The 20671-nt window shown below is 47.7% G+C and overlaps 1 protein-coding gene across 1 annotated transcript in view; it reads left to right on the top strand.

The window, feature by feature from the left end:
• Positions 1–20671, top strand: part of LOC140906332 (uncharacterized) — an 87683-nt gene that overhangs the window by 60771 nt on the left and 6241 nt on the right. Inside the window, exons 29-35 of the mRNA XM_073330057.2 lie at positions 363–416; positions 12735–12788; positions 14166–14237; positions 16069–16104; positions 16369–16413; positions 16727–16906; positions 20467–20533. Of these exons, the coding sequence (XP_073186158.2) occupies positions 363–416; positions 12735–12788; positions 14166–14237; positions 16069–16104; positions 16369–16413; positions 16727–16906; positions 20467–20533 (508 nt within the window). The remainder of the gene's footprint in view (positions 1–362; positions 417–12734; positions 12789–14165; positions 14238–16068; positions 16105–16368; positions 16414–16726; positions 16907–20466; positions 20534–20671) is intronic.

Here is a 20671-nt window from a genome sequence, read left to right on the forward strand (position 1 = left end):
GTCTGGCAGAGCAGGAATTGGAGCTGTGTCAAGGTGCAGGGCAAGTCCCAGAGAAACACCTTACCTGCCCCATCTTAAAATAACAACATGCCAATAAGCCAGTATAGTCGGAATCTAAGCTTGGCCGGCAAATACCCAGGTTAATGGACTTGACCTACAGACATACTTTTTGAAATCCAGCATGACGGTCTTCACTCCAGCAGAGCCAGAACCTCTTCACAGAACTTTTCTGTGTGTCATTTTCTTCCCAGCTGAGGAGCAGTAGGAGTTAAGCCAGAGCTGTGCGTTATTTTCAGATGATGCTCTCATTGCCTTTGCTTCGGTGTTTTTCACTCAGTGCAACAATTTCTCTTTTCTTCAAGGGTGATGCAGGTCCCCCAGGACCTCAAGGGCCTCGAGGACTCAGAGGGCAGCCAGTGAGTTTCCATTCCAGACAAGCGGCCTTTGAAGGATGGACTCTTGGTGGTAGGGGTGTCACAGAATCCAGAGTTATGGTTTGGAACCAGAATCCTACAGAAGACACAGGTGGCATTTGGCCAGAATGTTTTACTTACTTCAGGAAAGGAGAAGCTGAGTGATGTTGCAAGGACAGGTGGTGACCAGTAGTGTCTAGGAGCAGGTGACTCTGTAGAAGCAGAATGGTATAGTGGTTTCTGCTATGAGCTGGGTATCAGGCGCTTCTGATAGACTTGGCTCTGACACTTAACTTCCTAGGTAACCCTAGGTGACAATCCTCAAAAGTGGTGTCAATTTTGGGTGCCACCTTCTTTTGAGTGCCCAACTTGAGTCTGATTGTGATACTTGTGAACAAGCTGTTTATTTCCTGTGGAAACAAATACATTTTGGAGAGAAGATGTCGTGTCATTATCGAAAACATGCAGAAAGTCAATTTTTAATAGGGTTTCAGTGGAGAAAAGCCATGGGGATGAAATGTCAGGAAGTGTCATTTGGGATGGTTGATACATCGCTCCTATTGCTTTATTGTATTTTTAAAAATCAACTTTTTCCAAACATGAATACAAACCAGACTGTCCAGACCTGAGCCCATCCCTAAAGGAATGCAGAAACAGCTGTTTCTTTCCTCCATGGGAAAGCAGGTTACTGAAACAGAGATTCTGAGACCTGGGCTATAATCAGAACAAAAGCTGACACAAGGCAGCAATGCCAGGAAGTGGAAGGCCGGGGCTTTAGCAGCAGGGAGCCAAGGGGTTTAGGTGAGGCTACAGTAACATATGCAGAGCTCTTGTGTCTGCTTTGTAATTTATCCTGTCAGTCCATGCATGCCCTATAGTGCTGGCATCACTCACTAATGTGTCTTGGCCCCGGCACTTGCAATAAGTAAAAAGGCTCCAGGAGAGAAATCATAAAAAATAAAATTAGCATAGGTCCTAGATGAGCCAAATACCTTCTGAGAGGCTACGGCTGGGTCTGTGAGAGGTGGGAGGGAGCCTTTTGTCCTTCATATACTCTGCAGTACAAATAATCGAAAGTACTCCATGGGAAACACATTCTGAGTATTACAAGTAACAGCGCCACTTTGCATGGGCTATTTTAATTCAGCATGAAGTATCCCTGGTTAATTAAACGTGAAGTTAAACAAAGCCCTGGCTGGGATGATTTAGTTGGGGATTGGTCCTGCTTTGATCAGGGGGTGGGACTAGATGACCTCCTGAGGTCCTTTCCAACCCTGTGATTCTATGATTTGATGATTCCTGCATACGGCGGTAGGAGCGGATGAGTATTAGTCTTTATCAGCTCTTTTGAATTGCAAACTGCCTGATTCTCCATACATGCAAATGCTGGTGCCCTCTAGTCTCCCTGTGGTGGGACCTTCCGTCTTTAGAGGATGGTGTCAGAGACTGGGCTGTGGGCAGTCGTTCCCATTGGTTGGAGCCAGAGTCAGCTCTAGTGATAGGAGCTGGAGTCAGAGCCAGAGTAAGAAGCCAGGAATCAGTGCCAAGGACCAGGACTGGGCTACCTGGAGTGAAGCAAGGCTGGAGCCAAGGAAGGAGCAGGGCTGGAGCAAGGCTGGGAACAAGGAGCTATTACAGCCATGGACAAATGCTTTGAGCATCTGTGTGCATTGAGCAGCCGCTGACCTGCTGCTATGGCTGGGCTTAGGAGACAGTTTGATGATTCTTCGCACCAATCAGGCAATGTAGCCAATCAGGCAGCCTGCTTCAGGCCAGCAATGCTCATTAGGTTGCCCAGAACCTGGCTTTGCTGCAGGCCCTGATTCCTGGCAGATGGTGCAGATGAGCTTCAAAGATCAGCTGTATGCTGGGTGTTGAGGACTTTGACCAGTCGCTAGGTATTGCACAGTATAAAATCCCCAGATGGATGGTTGTAACATCTGACACTCTGAAGACCTCTGGCTCATGGGATCTCCCCTTCATTTCCTGCTTGATGAATTATTCAGAAAGGATTCCCATTTCTTGGCAGCTACCAGTGTAAATATCCCCTAGTGAGAACTAAAGCAATGCAGTTGTTTCCTTGTTGGGAGCTCCATCTTCCTTGGGAGTTGGCATGAAATCTCAGCGTGCCTGGATTTTAGATAGGGGCCCAGATCTCCAGGTCTGGATGAGCTCTGAGCTGCCTTTCCATTCTCCCAATTCTGGAGTCAGTCAGGAACTGAAACAGCCCTGAGCTTAACCTAGAGCAGTTTAAGGGCTGCTCTAAATTACATTGGCTAGATTGGCTTCCCAAGGATCACTTATCTGGCTGAGGATCACTGGGGTGTATCGTGCTCTGGATGTGCCCCCTTCTATGCCTAGGCCTGAATGAGGTGCAGTAAACCCAGCCCAGCAATCTAGCTTTACAGTACTCAGGGATTCCCCCTGCAGGAGGGGACTGCCCTGTTGTCCATTTCAGGGCAGCTCTGTGTTCCCTCAGTGTCACCAGAAGTGGGGTTGGGGGGCCAGGATGTTACCCACTCTCTCAAATACTTCCCAGAGAGGAGGAGAAGCCCTTTTTTTCTCCAGTGGGATGGTGTTTCTGTTACGGGGGATATGAGACCAGGGTGCTGATTAGGGCTAGTTGGGAATTTTTTGATGAAACATTTTTTTCACTGAAAGATGCTGATTAGTCAATGAAATGCAGATTTCATTTGTCAAAATGCCTGACTCTGAAAAAGGTTTAGGAAGAAAACATTTTTCGGTTGTTGAAACATCCTGTTTTGAGACTGTTGAACCAAAAAGTTTTGGGGGGGGGGGGTTATTTGAAACTTTTCATTTCAAAATGTAATTAAATTTACACTAAAAAAAGAAATCAGCTTAAAAGTGAAACAAAATATGTCGATTGACCCTAACCAATTTTGGGGGGCAGTTTTTGGTTTGCAACAATTTTTGGTGCTTGAATTTTTTTGTAAGAGGAGAGGCCAAACCCTTATCTCTGAAGTTACATTCTGCTCCCTCTGGAACTTCTCTTTGATGGATGTGAAATACTGGGAGAAGATTTTCTTACTCTCCATCCTGAACTAACTCATGTGCCATTTTGCTGCATGCTGTTGAACCGCGGCTGCATTTTCGTCCAGAGGTGGCTGCTTTTCAGCGGTGGCCCAAGTGATCTCTGAGTGGAGAATGCAGGGAGAATGTCAGAGCTGCGTATTTACACGCTGATCCCAGAGGAGAACTGTGCTTGTGGTTTGTAAAGTCTGAGCACCAGGGATCCTAGGATGAGAGGTATCATATAAGTGTAACCCTTCTGCCCGTCAGAGTTGGCAGCAACAAGGGCCGGGTTCAATATCTAGGGGTTCCATTCCAATAACACAATGCAAACCGGCTCGAGCCCCCACCCAGTGACCTGGGACAAATATATACCACCCCCGCTGGGCGCCTCCAAGAGGCAATACTTCCCCTCTCGCAAGCACAGAGTCTGAGTGTAGCAAAAAGCCTTTTAATAACAGAGAGAAACAATGTGGCATTATGTTGGGGAAACCCCACCAACAGGATTCATAACACAACCCATGAGCAAAAACAACCCCACCCCAGGCAAATTGGGGCAGGCCCTTTTCCCTTTGGTTCTTGAGTCCAGCAACCCCAAAAGTCCAATGCCCCAAAAGTCTCTGTCCCTGGTCAGGGCAGCCCCAGAGTTCGAAAGTTTATCGGCGGAGCTTTACCTCCCAACCTGGGTGGAAATGGGACGGGGGTAAGAGGCACCTTACGTGATCTGAAGCTGACCGCCCCATAGCTCCATAGCGGCGCTCCGCTCCGCCAGCCGCCCCACAAAACTCCTTCGCGCAGCTGCACTCCGCTCCACCAGCCGCCCCACAAACTCCTTCGTTCAGCTGCGCTCCGCTCCGCCAGCCGCCCCACAAAACTCCTTCGCGCAGCTGCACTCCGCTCCGCCAGCCGCCCCACAAAACTCCTTCGCGCAGCTGCGCTCCGCTCCACCAGCCGCCCCACGAACTCCTTCGTTCAGCTGCGCTCCGCTCCGCCAGCCGCCCCACGAACTCCTTCACTCAGCTCCACGGCCCACAAGCAGCTCCTACCATCCACACACTGCTCCGTGTCGAACTGCTTCACCAGCCGTCCCGCAAACTGCTCCACAATATATCTTCAGGCTCCCCCACTACTTAACACAACACTCAGTGATTTCAGCTCTTAGGTGAATTCAGCTTATAGTAGGGGAGGCCCAGTGCTGGGGCACTGTCAGCCCAAAGTGAGCTCAGCAGCCTATAACTAGACTTCTAATGAAATCAAAATTAGCTCTGATATTCCACAGTGGAGAGAGGAGGAAGTGCAATCAGCATGTAAGGCCCTCACCAAGGGGCCCATACCACCAAGTATTAATACTTGTCCCCAGCCTCTCTCCATTCACACAGTTTTGGAACCCATGACCCTTGCCTAGCGAGTGCTACTTAGATGATGGTGAATCCCTCCATCGTAACAAAAGGCCACGTACAGTTCCAAGCACAGTTCCCATAATCAGGGTAATAACAATTTATTCTTCCTGCCCCAATAACAGAGACACTGGGGATCCCACAGCAGCCAAAGTGACCATTTGGGCAGCTATGGTCTCATTCTAGGCGTGGTGGGTGTGCCTATGCAAATGAGATCTGCCCCTGAAGTTCTTTTCCACAACTTGCCACACCTCACCACCAGATGTCAGGGTGGAGCTCATCCTGACACTGCTTACATCCTCCCCCCAGCCGAGACTTTGTCGTCCCGACAAATCACACTCCCTTTATACCAACTCATTGGTTTCCTCCAAAGGGCCTCAGGAAGCCCACTTTAGCTTCCACAAGCCTGTGTGCTAAATGTATTGGCTCTTCACTAGTCACCCCAGGTGCATCATAAGTTAACCGTTTCACTGGTCTTATCACCCTGTCTCGTCTATTGAGAATCTCTGTTGCCGAAGTAAGGGGAACATCCTCTTGAGTGACGGATGGAGAGGCTTCCCTGGAGGGTCCCTCGGCTACTGGCGTAGGCCCCTGCACTCCTAGTTCTAACGCTGGAGGGTCCAAGGTGCCCAGGACATCCTCTACCTGTCTGTCCCCATTGTCCAATAACCTGTGTGTGTCATCACAGGGGGGTCTCATCAGCAGCACCGGGGTATCAGAAAGGGGCCTAAATAGTTCCGCCATTGGGTTTAGGGCAGAAGAGGGAAAACTCTCGTTTGGTTCAGCTGATCGAGACTGAAATCTTGTCTCCATCCCAGGATACACCAGGGTTGTGTCTTCCTCCTCAGACTCACTCTCAGATGTGCAGAATAGGGGTAAGTTAGCTGCAGGGGGCCCACTGTCTGTGTTGGATGGCGGCTTTGGTCTAGCACCTCTGTTCTGCCCGGCGGCCCTGCCGTGGCCCATCTCACAAGGGGTGCTTACCAATTCCCCCACAGGGAGCAAAAGGTTTCTATGCACCGTCTTTATTTGCCCTGGACCGTCTTCAGGTTTGATCTTGTAGACCGGCAGATCTCCCAGCTTTTCCATCACCAGGTAAGGTATTGCCTTCCATCTGTCAGCTATCTTGTGTTTGCCAGCAATACCCAAATTTCGCAGCAGGACTCTGTCCCCCGGCTGGAGCTCCTGCGAACGCACTCTAGCATCATATCGATGTTTGTTGCGGTCTGCGTTCTTCCGAGCCGCAGCGGTAGCTAAGCGATAAGCATCCCGCAGCTTTTCTCTTAGTCGGGATACATATTGCTGATGAGTTTCATAGCTATCTCCATCCTCTGATACACCAAAGCACAAGTCTATGGGTAATCTTGGTTCTCGCCCAAACATCAAGAGATATGGGGTGACTCCCGTAGCATCGTTCTTTGTGGCATTGTAGGCATGCACCAGAAATGCGACATGCTGGCTCCAGGTTGCCTTCTGCTCTGGTCGCAAAGTTCCCAACATATCTAATAGGGTTCGATTGAACCTCTCTGGCTGAGGATCACCTTGGGGGTGATAAGGCGTTGTCCTAGACTTTTTAATTCCTGCTATCTTCAGCACCTCCTTCAGAAGGTGACTCTCAAAATCCCGCCCCTGATCAGAGTGTATCCGAGCCGGGAATCCATAGACTGAGAAATATTTGTCCCACAATACTCGAGCAACGGTGGTGGCCCTCTGATCACGTGTGGGATATGCTTGTGCATACCGTGTAAAATGGTCAGTCACTACTAGAATGTTTCCAACATTCCTCTTGTCTACCTCTACAGACAAGAAATCAATGCATACCAACTCCAAAGGTTTGTTGCTGGTGATGTTCTTGAGATATGCAGCCCTCGTGGGCAGAGTTTTCCTTTGAACACATCGAGCGCAAGTCTCACATTTCCTGCGAACATCTTCAGCCATTCGGGGCCAATAGAACCTACTACGAATAAGTTCCAGGGTCCTCTCCATCCCTAAATGCCCAAAGTCATCATGCAGGGCCCTCATGGCCAGGGCTCTGTACTTTTTTGGCAGTACTAGTTGTGCTCGTTGTTTTTGTAAAGGGTCAGTGGTCATTCGGTGTAGCACTCCCTGAATCAGTTTTAGTTTGGTCCATTCTCTCAATAGTAGTTTACCCTCCGGGTTAGGTGGGACAACCGCAGTTGGGCTTCGCCCCTCCCTTTTGGCAAGTAGTGTATCACGAATGTCAATATCTTGCCGCTGGGCTTCTTGCCAGTCAGCCGCATTGAGCATGGGCAAAGGAGATTGGTCTAATGCAATATAGTTCACCGAAGCAGAAGGCATGCATTCAGGGGGCAGGCCCAAAGCTTCTGCAACACATCCCTGAAAGTCTTCACGGGCCTCTGGCTCTCGGCGACTCACACTGCAAATAGCTCTCACTCCATCTGTGGGTATCACAGCAACTTCTGGAGCCTGCGGACGCCTGGACAATGCATCTGCATCTACATTGCTTCTCCCTGATCGGTACTGAATGCTGAACTCATAGCTAGCCAAGGCGGCCACCCATCTCTGCCCTGTAGCATCCAGCTTAGCACTTGTTAACACATAAGTCAGTGGATTGTTGTCTGTCCACACCTGGAACTGAGCACCATACAAGTAGTCTCGAAATTTCTCAGTGATGGCCCATTTCAAGGCCAAAAACTCCAGCTTGTGGGTGGGATAGCGAGTTTCACTATCAGACAATCCTCGGCTGGCAAAGGCTACAGGTTTACATTTGCCTTCCACTTCCTGGTACAGGACTGCTCCCAGACCCTCCAAACTGGCATCAGTATGCAGGATAAATGGTTTGCTTGGGTCAGCAAAAACTAGGACTGGAGCATGAGTTAGGCAAGTAATGATTTCTTGAAAAGCCCTTTCACATCTCTCATCCCACCGTGGCCCAAATGGTGCAAAGGGGCCATTGTGTCTCTGCACAGGAGGCTTTGGGGACCTCCCCTTATTCTTGGACTTAGATTTGTTCTTGCTGGACTGATGTCCCCTGGTAAGATCATTCAGAGGCTTTACAATCGTAGCATAGTTTTTCACAAATCTGCGGTAGTAGCCACTAAATCCAAGGAAGGTCTTGAGTTCTCTGTAGTTACTTGGACGTGGCCATGTAGTGAGTGCTTCTATTTTATCAGGATCAGTACTCACACCTTCTTGGGACACAATGTGACCCACATACTTCACTGAGGTTCTGCAGAACTGGCATTTGTCAATTGAAAGCTTCAGACCATAATCCTCCAACCTATCAAGCACTTTAAGAAGTCTTTCTTCATGCTCCTCTAAGGTTCTTCCAAACACAATCAGGTCATCCAAATAAACTAACACTTGCAGTAAATTCATGTCTCCCACAACTTTCTCCATGAGACGTTGAAAGGTGGCAGGTGCTCCAGAAATCCCTTGGGGCATGCGTTCGAACTGATAAAACCCTAATGGGCAGATGAAGGCTGTCTTCTCCTTATCTTCTTCTCCCAGAGGGATCTGGTAGTATCCACTTCGAAGATCCAACACAGAGAACCACTGGCTTCCCAGCAAACAGTCTAAGGCGTCTTGCACTCGAGGCATAGTGTACTGGTCGACCACCGTACGGCTGTTTAGGGTGCGGTAGTCAATACACATCCGGATTTTCCCATTCTTTTTGCGGACTACCACAATGGGTGAGGCGTATGGGCTGCGGGACTCTGTAATGATGCCATTCGCAGCCAGCTCCTGAAGATGATGTCGCACATCTTCCATCTCAGAGAGAGCAATCTTCCTAGATCTCTCCCTGAAAGGTCGAGAGTCATGTAGTCTGATATTGTGCTCTACTCCTTTTGCACATCCCACATCCCACTCATGCAGTGAGAACACCTTGGATCTTTCACAAAGTTTCTTCCTCAGGCGATCTTTCCAGTCCTCGGACACTGGTGAATCTCCAAAGTCAAACTTTGCTGGGTCTATTGCCGGAACTGGAGTTTCATACTGGGGTTTTACAATCGACTCAGGCTCAAAGAGGTCTGCTATCTTTTGTCCTTGCTTCACAAAAATATCACGACTCGTTTCATTAGCAATCAGTATAGTCACCCTTTCCTGGGCTTCAGCAGGTAGGGTTATGACTCCACTGGGGACCAGCACTCCTTCAGGGAGCTCTCCTCCCATCGGCTGCTCTATCATTGCTAACTTCCCTTTACTGCCTTTCAGACAGGTACTCATGACAAGCACTTCTTGCTCCGTCCTTGCAGGCACTACTAAGGGGGTTGTGCCCGCGTACTTCAGTGCCCCAAGCGGTAGCTCAGATGTGTCCCTTTTAGCGCTCTCAATTTTCCTATAGGCTTCAGCACAAAGCGTATGGATCATCAGGGTATTCAGGTACTGGTCCCCAGCCCGCCTTCTGCAGTAATCCGCGAGTACCTTGAAGAGACTGGAGTTGGTCCCTATCAGCACAGACACATCAGAAGTCCCTTTAGGGTCAGGGCATATTAAGGCAGCTGTGTCTACCTCTTCTCTTACCCCAGCAACCTCCTCTGGGAATTCCAGGTGCACTATGACATACCCTTGATAGGGGTATTCATCCATGCTGAGGCCACATAGGCCAAGGCCAGTCAGTGGCTGTATAGGCAGGTGCCTAAGCATCTGTTGGTAGAATGACTGAAATAAAATAGTCACTTGAGATCCAGTGTCAAGCACTGCTTTACACTCCACCCCTTCGATCCTCACCATGACCTCTGCTCGAGGCCCTATCAGTCCTGCAGGGATCCCAGCTGGAAAGTCTTTTCTGGGGGAATCTTCAAATCCTGCAGACCTGGGGGGTCCCCGTCCCCAGACCCTCTGGCAGCTACCGGATCTCTCCCAACTGATCCTCAGCTTTCCATACACTAAGGAGGGGTTTTCTTCATTACGGCACTTGGCAGCACTGTGTCCATCCTGACCACATCGGTAGCAGAAGAATTGACCTTTCCCCCTTCGCCTGGGGGGGATGGTGGCTCTAAGTGCGGGCTTCTCAATCGCCACAGTTTGAGGCTTCTTATTCCTAGAAGTCTTAACTCGGTCAACGGTACTTTGCAGCTCAGCTATCCGTTCCGTCAGGACCTGCATTTGTTGGGCAAGTTCCTCTCTGGTGCTCACCATCAGTACACTGGCCATTTGCAGTGGTGTTGTGCTGGCTGGCTCCGATGTTTGGGCTTCCCAAAACTCACTGGCAGCCTGCCTTTCTTCCTCCTCTCGGACCTCTTTTATCAGCTGGGAGTAACTTGGGGGATGTTCCCGTCGTTCTCTTAGCCGGAGATGAAGTAGAATCGGGTTCTGATACTGAGTTCCTCTTACAATTTGAGCCAGTCTGGTCTGATCCATCTGCTCAGCAGTCACTGCTCCCCTCATGACAGCTCTCTGAAGCAGTCTCTCCAGTCTCTGTATGTAGGCTGAAGCCTTCTCGCCCTTTTGTTGTCGGGAATTAAGGAACTTACAGTAGCTGTCTTCAGGGCCCTCTATGCTCCCAAAGTTGTGTTCAAGGGCCTCTAGGCAGTCCTTCACACTGACCCCAGGGTCAATGAGCTTCAGGGTGCGAATCACATCTAATGCTGGGCCGCCAAGGCTCTCTATAAGGCATCTTCGCTTTTCTGCATCTGGTACGGCCCACTCTTGCAGCATTTCAGTGGTATGCTCTAACCAGGGTTCAAACTCCTCCTCCCCAGCAAATAATCTTAACTTACGACAAGAGTCTGACTCAGCATGGGGCAGCACAACCTTTTCCAATATTTGCCCCAGAGCTTTTGTCCAATCATCAGCCGAGGCTGCAGCCTCCGAGCTAGAAGCTGCTGAGCCAGGGCCCAACAAACCTGACATATTAGCCATTATACAAACAGTAATTTCCTCAAAATATAAGCACAAACAAAAAAAATATATAAATTGTTTCCCAATGTAGTGGATCACTCAACAGGTGCTTGCGAGGGGTACTGACCCAGGCGATCCCGGACGAGCCCCCAAAAATGTAACCCTTCTGCCCGTCAGAGTTGGCAGCAACAAGGGCCGGGTTCAATATCTAGGGGTTCCATTCCAATAACACAATGCAAACCGGCTCGAGCCCCCACCCAGTGACCTGGGACAAATATATACCACCCCCGCTGGGCGCCTCCAAGAGGCAATACTTCCCCTCTCGCAAGCACAGAGTCTGAGTGTAGCAAAAAGCCTTTTAATAACAGAGAGAAACAATGTGGCATTATGTTGGGGAAACCCCACCAACAGGATTCATAACACAACCCATGAGCAAAAACAACCCCACCCCAGGCAAATTGGGGCAGGCCCTTTTCCCTTTGGTTCTTGAGTCCAGCAACCCCAAAAGTCCAATGCCCCAAAAGTCTCTGTCCCTGGTCAGGGCAGCCCCAGAGTTCGAAAGTTTATCGGCGGAGCTTTACCTCCCAACCTGGGTGGAAATGGGACGGGGGTAAGAGGCACCTTACGTGATCTGAAGCTGACCGCCCCATAGCTCCATAGCGGCGCTCCGCTCCGCCAGCCGCCCCACAAAACTCCTTCGCGCAGCTGCACTCCGCTCCACCAGCCGCCCCACAAACTCCTTCGTTCAGCTGCGCTCCGCTCCGCCAGCCGCCCCACAAAACTCCTTCGCGCAGCTGCACTCCGCTCCGCCAGCCGCCCCACAAAACTCCTTCGCGCAGCTGCGCTCCGCTCCACCAGCCGCCCCACGAACTCCTTCGTTCAGCTGCGCTCCGCTCCGCCAGCCGCCCCACGAACTCCTTCACTCAGCTCCACGGCCCACAAGCAGCTCCTACCATCCACACACTGCTCCGTGTCGAACTGCTTCACCAGCCGTCCCGCAAACTGCTCCACAATATATCTTCAGGCTCCCCCACTACTTAACACAACACTCAGTGATTTCAGCTCTTAGGTGAATTCAGCTTATAGTAGGGGAGGCCCAGTGCTGGGGCACTGTCAGCCCAAAGTGAGCTCAGCAGCCTATAACTAGACTTCTAATGAAATCAAAATTAGCTCTGATATTCCACAGTGGAGAGAGGAGGAAGTGCAATCAGCATGTAAGGCCCTCACCAAGGGGCCCATACCACCAAGTATTAATACTTGTCCCCAGCCTCTCTCCATTCACACAGTTTTGGAACCCATGACCCTTGCCTAGCGAGTGCTACTTAGATGATGGTGAATCCCTCCATCGTAACAAAAGGCCACGTACAGTTCCAAGCACAGTTCCCATAATCAGGGTAATAACAATTTATTCTTCCTGCCCCAATAACAGAGACACTGGGGATCCCACAGCAGCCAAAGTGACCATTTGGGCAGCTATGGTCTCATTCTAGGCGTGGTGGGTGTGCCTATGCAAATGAGATCTGCCCCTGAAGTTCTTTTCCACAACTTGCCACACCTCACCACCAGATGTCAGGGTGGAGCTCATCCTGACACTGCTTACATCAGTATTCCTCATCCGTACTATTCAAGCTTTGAGCAGGGGGTTGGACTAGATGACCTCCTGAGGTCCCTTCCAACCCAGATATTCTATGATAAGGTGGCAACGTAAGATTGACAGGCGCTCACATCCCTCTCTGTGATTACTACCTGTTATCACCAATGAATGATTTGTACTCTCTTTTTAACCATTTATTAGGCTTTAGCTACTAGACATGTATTATTGCCTATTACCAAATTCTATCCTAATCAGGCTAAGGGTTACGTCTAGCCACCTGACCAGAGTTCTCATGTGCCCATCACCATAGTATCGGGGCACCACACTAGAGGCTGGGTGCCAGTGTCCTGGAGGCAGTGGGGAAGACCTTTCTGGGAAAGATCCTGCACTCTCTGGGAAAAATGTATAGCCACAAAGAAGCTCTGATTTGTATCCTTTTTTATTCCAAATCTGCTCTTTTCCCCCTCAATCCAGGGCAAGAATGGCTCACCCGGCGTCCCAGGGGAAGCTGGTCTTGCAGGTAACCCAGTAAGTACCACAGCCATGGACACCCACAGCGAGCCAGAGATGTTGAGACAGTTATGGGGGTAATTTCTAACCCAGCACGGAGAGAAGAGTTACATGTCGCATCCTTAAAAATGTATTAAAACCTGCCCAGTGGACGGCCTCTCAGAGGGGCCATGTGCAGCCCCACAGAGTGTAACATGGAGGCTGAGGGGCCCGGAGGAGCTGGCAGTAGCCTCTGCAGAGAGGGAGGAGTAGCATTAAAGCAACTCACCCGAGGTGTTCTGGAAATCAGCAGGCAACAATTTAAAGCAAGGTCACAGAAGGGGACGGACCTCGCAGGTGCCACTTTGAATGTGAGACTAGCCTGCGAGCGTTGAGGTGCAAGAACGCCACTGAGGAGGCTTTTCTTTGTTCTGTTCCCCAAAGTTGCTCTGGGGCTCAGCAGTTAGTTATAGTAAACCATTGCACTCAGTCCCTGTCATGAAGTGCAGGCCAGTTCCCCGTATGGTCACTGCGGCTCCTCTATCCAAACAGTATGACTCACTAGGGTTTCAGGTTCAGACAAAAGCCAAGGGTGTAACCAGCAGGAGTCAGGACCTCCCCCTCAGTTCAGTGATGTTTCCTTTGTCTTTCAAGCGTTGTAGCTTCCATGAGTAGAGATGAGGGGAGAGACATAATTTGTGGTGTGTGTGTTCTCTATTCTTATACCATTCTCCCCTCTTTGAGGATTATCTCCAGCTGGGGTTCAGCTGTTTCCATTGACAATATGTAAAGTTCTCACTCACACTCCTCTTCCTGACAAAGAATGGCTGTTCAACTAAGTGATAGTCCCCTAACTTTGTCAATACCTGGCTGGGGTGCCTGTGTGTCTTTTGTATCTGAAGAACTGGTTTGGGACTGTCTTTCTAAACTTAGTAATGCCATACAGTAGAATCTTAACTTTACAGACATTGTTACCACACATATTTTACCGTGACAATAATGTTCAGCAGATTATGAGTTTTCAAATGATACCTCACAAGACATGCTTTGTACAAAGTTTATCATGGTCTTGTGAAAAGGGTGAACATAGTACAGACTGTCACAAGGTCCATCAATGGCTATTAGCAAAGATGGTCAGGGATGCAACCCCATGTTCTGGATATCCCTAAACCTCTGAATGCCAGAAGTTGGGACTGGATGATTCAATAACTGCCCTGTTATAAGGCATAGTTTATTTCCAGTTCTCCAGGAACTCAGACTAATGTCCTTAGCAGTACACTGTGCAGTGACAAAACTAGAGTTTTGGGACTTGGTTTTAAGAAGAAACAGGAGGGGAAGATGAGGTAAATGAAGGCTTTTCGAAAAGGCGATGGGGGAAGGAGCTGCTGGTGTTTATGTTTCATTTTGTTTTCTAAGGGTCCAAAAGGAAACAAAGGAGAAAATGGCAGCCCGGGACTTCCTGGTTTCACTGGGCCCCGAGGCCCTTCAGTAAGTATCTGTTTGGTGATGCAAAGCAGTTGTTATTCACCCACTGCCCGGTTTTGACTCTTGAACCTGGAGGAAGGAAAGACAAAATGTCCCTTTGTCAAGAACACATGTGAGAGCCTTGTGTATCCAGATAATTCCCAAATATCCCTCTCTCTATTCCAAGGGGCCCAGTGTATTATTTCCAAAGAGAACTATATTCTTTTCCATAGCTTACAGAAGGAGGAGAATCTCATTTGTAGCAAGGACACCTATCATAAGGCCCTGTAGATGGATGTGGCATTCATGAAGGGGCGGTTCGAATGTTTTGCACAGCGTGAGTTTGGGGTAGTCGCATTACTCACTAGAGCATTCTCCATGGGCCACGGGTATTACAGAAGAGTACATCAAGAATGTGTTAGGGTGATTAACAATATTCAGACTAATTCTTATATTCCTTTACCTAAGGCTAAAGTCCCTAGTTACCTTGAGACCGGCTGACTAAGGCTCAGCAATAGAGGTACATTGCAACTCATCCTTAAAAATATCTCCCAAAGTTATCTAACACCTGTTCTAGCAATAAAAATATCACAGCCTTAAAATCCAGTGTCTTGGGCCCTTCCAGGTCTAGAGGCAAATGTCTGATCCCATTGAGAAGCTGGGAATCTCCCTTTCCCAGTTAGTTAATGTTTTTGTTTCCAACCCTGCAGTGACACAAGGTAACAGGCTTTAATGACACTAGTGCAGGACTGAATCTTCCCTAGCCTGAGACTTAAGCTGGAGTCATTTTTTAGTGGAAAGTAAGAGAAGGAAGAAACATTTTCCCTTGCAAGTTTGCATTATATTGTTTAAAAAAATAAATAAAGTGGCTGTTAAAAGCTGCTATGGAGTTCGGGAATGTTGGAATAAGTCCCAGGTTTGGTTTGGTTGGCAGGTGATGTGACCCTCGGCATGTGATCAGTTGCACTGTTATGTAAGAAATATACCACATGCCTGTGCAACTGATTACGTGTGCTTCCAGTTCATCAGTGGTATGTCAATTACACACACACCACACACAAACACACTACAAATATAATCTGGGGCCGGGGGGGGGTGGGGTTCAAGGGTTGGTTGTAGGTCTACACATAATCTGACCTATGGATGTTACAGACAAGTACTTTTCCAGTTCTATTCGGTGTGAGAGAATGTGCTCAGAATTTAGCAATGGCCGGTGTTATGCTGGTGTTGCCTTTTCAATCCTGTGCATCAGTGCTGCAGTAGTAGATCCCACAGAGAACGCTGAAATAGAGAAATGATCATGCTTTTTTTATTCTAATATGGTATATACAGAAGAGAAGAGAGTGGTAAATGGAGAGTGCTTTATTGAAAACTAACCGAGAATTCAGGAAACTAGCGCAAGAAAACATATGAGAGGCTGTTGAAACATTCAGAATCAAAGTGAACTGTGTGGCACCGAAAGCCAGAAACCCCTGTTAACAGTACATCCATCTCAATGCTTGCCCTGTAGGAATGACTGACTGTTTCTCTACACTTAGGAACGTTCACATAGTATGCAGTATATTTGGAGGTACACTTTGGCCATAGGAACTCTCTTTTGTTAGTATTGACTCATCTCAGTCCTGACTCACCAACCTGCAACATGACACTTGGCGACAGTATCAGAAATCCAAGGATAAATGATCGACAACATTTTCTGCTTGACTCAACATTATCTATTCCAAATAGTGCAAGTGAAACCACCTCACTTCTGAGATAAGAATCAGGACTGGGCGTTTGTGTCTGACTTCAGACTGCTCACGTTGTTGTGATATTGTCAGTGTTGTGTGTTATGTACTTTCTTTATGTCTCTTAGGGAGACTCGGGAGAGAAGGGGCCCCCAGGAAAAGAGGTGAGTTCTGTTCCCAGCTGGTTCAGAGCACGGATGGTGTCTAGGTTCAATGGTAGTCTCAGGCATGCTTACTGGGGTTGCATTATTTTGTTCTTGAGTTACTGGTTTGAAAACATTAAATAAATCTAGAGCACCCAGGGAATTGTGGCGTATACAGGACTTCATTTTCCTGAGGGCCTGGGAGGCATCACAAGGGGAAGCATCCTGTCATTAACTCCGTCCATGAATAGCTCTTGCATACTCATGTCTATTATTTCATTTCAGGGCGCTGCTGGGAAACCAGGCAACCATGGACCCAAAGGAGACAGGGTGTGTTGAGAAGTGTTATTAGCATTACTTTACTGAACTAAAATAATAAAAAAAAAATGGATGGTTGTGGCCCAAGTGCAGCCTATTGGCTAAGTGCAGCCCACAGAGGTCTACAGTGCTGCCCCGGGCCACCCCACCGTTAGTCCTTCTACATCAGTAACACTTTGTAACGTACCCGAAGCTTCACTCAGTATATTTGCCCATGTCTGTGGTCCGAGGTGCTCCACTATGCTCAGTAACCACGCTGTGTTTCATTAGGCTGGGGAAGAAGGGACATGTTCTTCTCTATTGATATGCTGGTTTTGTTTCATAGGGAGATCCTGGCATCAAAGGTGACAAAGGCCCAGAGGGAGAGAAAGGCATGCCTGGGGATCCTGGCATACCTGGCCATAAAGGCCACACTGGATTGATGGGTCCCCAAGGACCACCAGGAGACAGTGGGCAAGCTGGACCTCCAGGGCCCCCAGGACAGCCAGGCTTCCCTGGGCCCAGGGTAAGAGTGGCAGCCGTGTGCTTCCAAAGAGTCTTATAGAAACACTCCCTTGATGACATGAGAACAGCCCGACATTATTGCCTAGCTGCCTGTGAGGTGCCTCAGTTTATCCTGTAATGCTATCAACACGTGCTTCCGATGTTATGTACACATGCAACACAAGTACGGCATGATTACCTGACGCTGCTCTGAATCCACTGCACTCAAAGAAGAGATGCTGCATCTCCTGGGTGGGGATGTCTCCCACTAAACAATTTTTGAATTAAATGGCTGTCATCAACCGTAGAATTTTGCAGTTGAGGCATGAAACTGAGATCTTGGACAACTGAGGTCATTAAAATTCCCATGGTATTTTTTGCAAAAATAGAGGGAGTTAATTCAGGGGGTGTTGGCAAATGTCAGTTGGGAAAGCAAATTTTGCTGGCCTAAAGCTCCTGCTGTGAGATGGATATGATCTCTTTCACTTCCTATACTAAAATGCTGCATAGCATCGCTGTGTGGTGTTAACAGGTGCCCTGTTCCACCCCAGAGGTGGATGCATTATATTGGCAAGTGGAGTGATTAGTTTCTGGTAAAAGCTCTTTAGGATCCTTCAGGATGAAATTTGGTGTATAAATATAAGATATTGTCAGACAGGAAAATGCACATGGAACTCTGGTCCGCCAGCTTTTATTTAAACAATGAGTTCAGTAGGATTAACAGAGTAGATATTTACACTAAGTAAGATAAAAATAAATGAAGAATATCAAACCTCATGCATCAGCACCCCTTCATAGGATCCCAGAGCTCGGGCTCTAGCCCAAGCCTGAACATCCACACTGCAATCTTACAGCCCCATAGCCGAAGCCCCGTGAACCTGAGTCACTTGACATGGGCCAGCCATGGATGTTTAATTGCATTGTAGACATATCCTGATGTGTCTAGAGTCAGGAAGAAACTCCCTACATAAGCATGTTACATCCTAATTGTCCACACAGGACTTTACACCTTCCTCTGGTGGTGGCCAGTCTCAGAGCGAGGTATGTATGCGGGCCTACCAATTTACCCTAACTGTGAGCTCAACTGTAAGGAATGGAAGTTCATGAGCTGTCAGAATAACTTATAAAAACGGATGTTGATGGAAAAAGGTGTGAAAGTCCAAACCAAAAGGCCTAGTGATCTAACTCAAGGACTCTGTTAAGATCATGCCTGGTAAACAAGAACAGAGTGAGATTGAAAATCAGTGAACCAAAATTGGTATGTGGAATATTAGACCTAATTAATGGGCAAAATAATGAGGGGATATGGGCTATTCTGCCCATCACTCCCTTTTTGGGTTCTTAAAGAACGGCTTTTGGAGAAAAATTAGCTACTAGAATGAACTTCACCATTGTGGCTGCCAACCCGCTCCCCCCACTATCTTCTGGAACCCCAGACCAGACCACCTGCATCCAAATCCTGAAAGATGTCCTGACCAAACCAGGCCAGAGAGAGGGACCCAGAGGACAGCTTTGGCTAAATCCCAAATATAACTTGTGATGTGAGACTTCATCTCACGCCCTAATGTGTGCTTTTCCTTCCCTAACTTATTTTTTCTCTTTCCTATCTCTCGCTGCCTTTTCCTTCTGTCTAATAAGAGTCTGGCCTAGCTGGCCAAGACGATATTGTTTGCAGCACTGCTGTAAGCCCCATCACCAGAAAGAGGCAGCTAAAGCAATGTCCTAAACAGCCTTATGCAGGTACAAATTTTTCGGGTCTTGGCATGGCTGAGAAGACCGTGTGCTGTGCCTGTGTTTCTTTCCAGAAGTGAGATTGCAAGTGAAAATCAACATCTGCTAAAGGGAGCAAGGGATGTTGTTAAAATGAAAGCCTGACTTAATTCTTTACATTTCAAATGCTGAAACTGTTTTTCCTTCTTCTTCTGTATCTTTAATAAAAGGTGAAAAGGATTTTAAATGGTGTATTTACCATGGTAATAAGCAGGCTTGAGGTGTCTGTATATCAAGCCACAAACCTTGTTTAACGCTGTTTAATATTGAACAGTGTCTGGGTTATGGTAACACCTTTGGCCCATATATTCCATCTAAATACAACAGAGGATACTGGACTACAGGGACCCTCGATATATTCCTGGATATATCATTGGAACCAGCTCATCAAAATTCATGAGAACATATTATATTTGAATAAATTGTTCTGTGTAACAAAAAGAACACTCTACTAATCTAAAGTGCCTGTGGGCACTGTATTTAGAAGGGTGACGACAAATATTTGATGAACTAAATGTTTTGAGAGATTAATTCTGCCTCGAGGCTTTTACCTCATAAGTACTGAAAGTGATAGAGTCCCTCACATAAAGAACGGGTAAATTTTAGACAAAGCACATTGTTGCCCAGCCACATGGAAGACACATGATGAAATATAGTAATGAGTTATGAATAATTAAAGCAATTAAAAGCAATGAATTTTTTAAAAAAAAGCCCTAAGAAAACAATCCGCAATTCCTTTTCAGGGCTTAGGAAGTGATCTCTACATTTTGAAAAATATTTTCTGAATCCATCAGCATGAGGCATTCTAAAAGTATGGTGATTATAATGAGGTCATTTCTATTGATACGGATGGACAAAGTCTTTACATTATGCTAAACCTGCGGCTGGAGATAGGCAGCAAAGGGACCAAATAGTCCATATTTGGGCAAGCATGTTTTTATTAAAAAATTGTAATAACATGAAATATTTTAATTTAAAAAAATGTTTAATGGGTGCTACAATCAATAATGAAGAATAAGAACTGGGGTTTCAGAAGCTTTTTATAAAACTGATGTACAGCACAGATTATACAATGTTGTGCCCTGAAATGCACCCACTTCTGGTGCAATGCAACAGCCGTTGAACAGCACACTTCACCAGCACAAAAGAGCTGGGGACAGGAAGTGAAAAAGACTGCTGCTGCTGTGGGGAATTTAGGCAGGTAGTACATAGTTACTCACGCTGTACAATTTAGAAATCGCTTTCAAGTTTCATCTGGCCAGAAATCAAAAAGGCATGGAAGCCAGGAAGAAACTGTGACTTGCTTTCTGGGTGGAGTTTCATGTGAACATTCTAACTAGTTCCATTCCACATGTGGCCAGGATGCTAAACTATCATTCCGTGTTAATGTTTATAACACACAAATCTAGATACTGGGTTTGATTGCCCCCTTGGGTACGGGAGGGTCGCACACGGCACACACCTTTGGGGCAGCTCCTTCTCCAGGAAGAGTCCCATTTAGGAAGGTGGCAGTATTTTCACGATGGTCTTCCTGTGGGACCCACTAGGGGAAGGCAGTTTTAATCTCCACCTGATGCTCCTGGTGGTGGATGTTGTCCTGGAGATGCATTGAACCAAGAAATGCAGTCCTGGGCTTCCCAGCAGGGTGGGAATTGTAGGCAGGTTGTGCCACTGTGAGCTTCCCTTCCTGCAGGCAGATTCTTCAGCACGGGCCACTCAAGCCCACTGTTGCTTCTCCAATAACCCCCAGGTGAAGGGTGTTGTTTGCCGTTCTTGCTGTGACTATCACCACACTCTCACTCTTCTCCCTAGGGGGACTCTCCATCACTGGAGACCCTGAGAAGACTCATCCAAGAGGAGTTAGGAAAGCAGCTAGATGGTAAGTGTCGGTACCTGGCAAGCCACAGAAACGTCGGAGGTTCCAGAAGATGCTTTGTACAGCCGACAAGCATGTGATTTGTGTCCCCACCTTTCCCAGCTGTTAAAGGGCAACTTAGAGATGGGAGCAACTTGGGAA

This window comes from Lepidochelys kempii, chromosome 2 (genome assembly GCF_965140285.1).
Source record: "Lepidochelys kempii isolate rLepKem1 chromosome 2, rLepKem1.hap1, whole genome shotgun sequence".
NCBI lineage: Eukaryota > Metazoa > Chordata > Testudines > Cheloniidae > Lepidochelys > Lepidochelys kempii.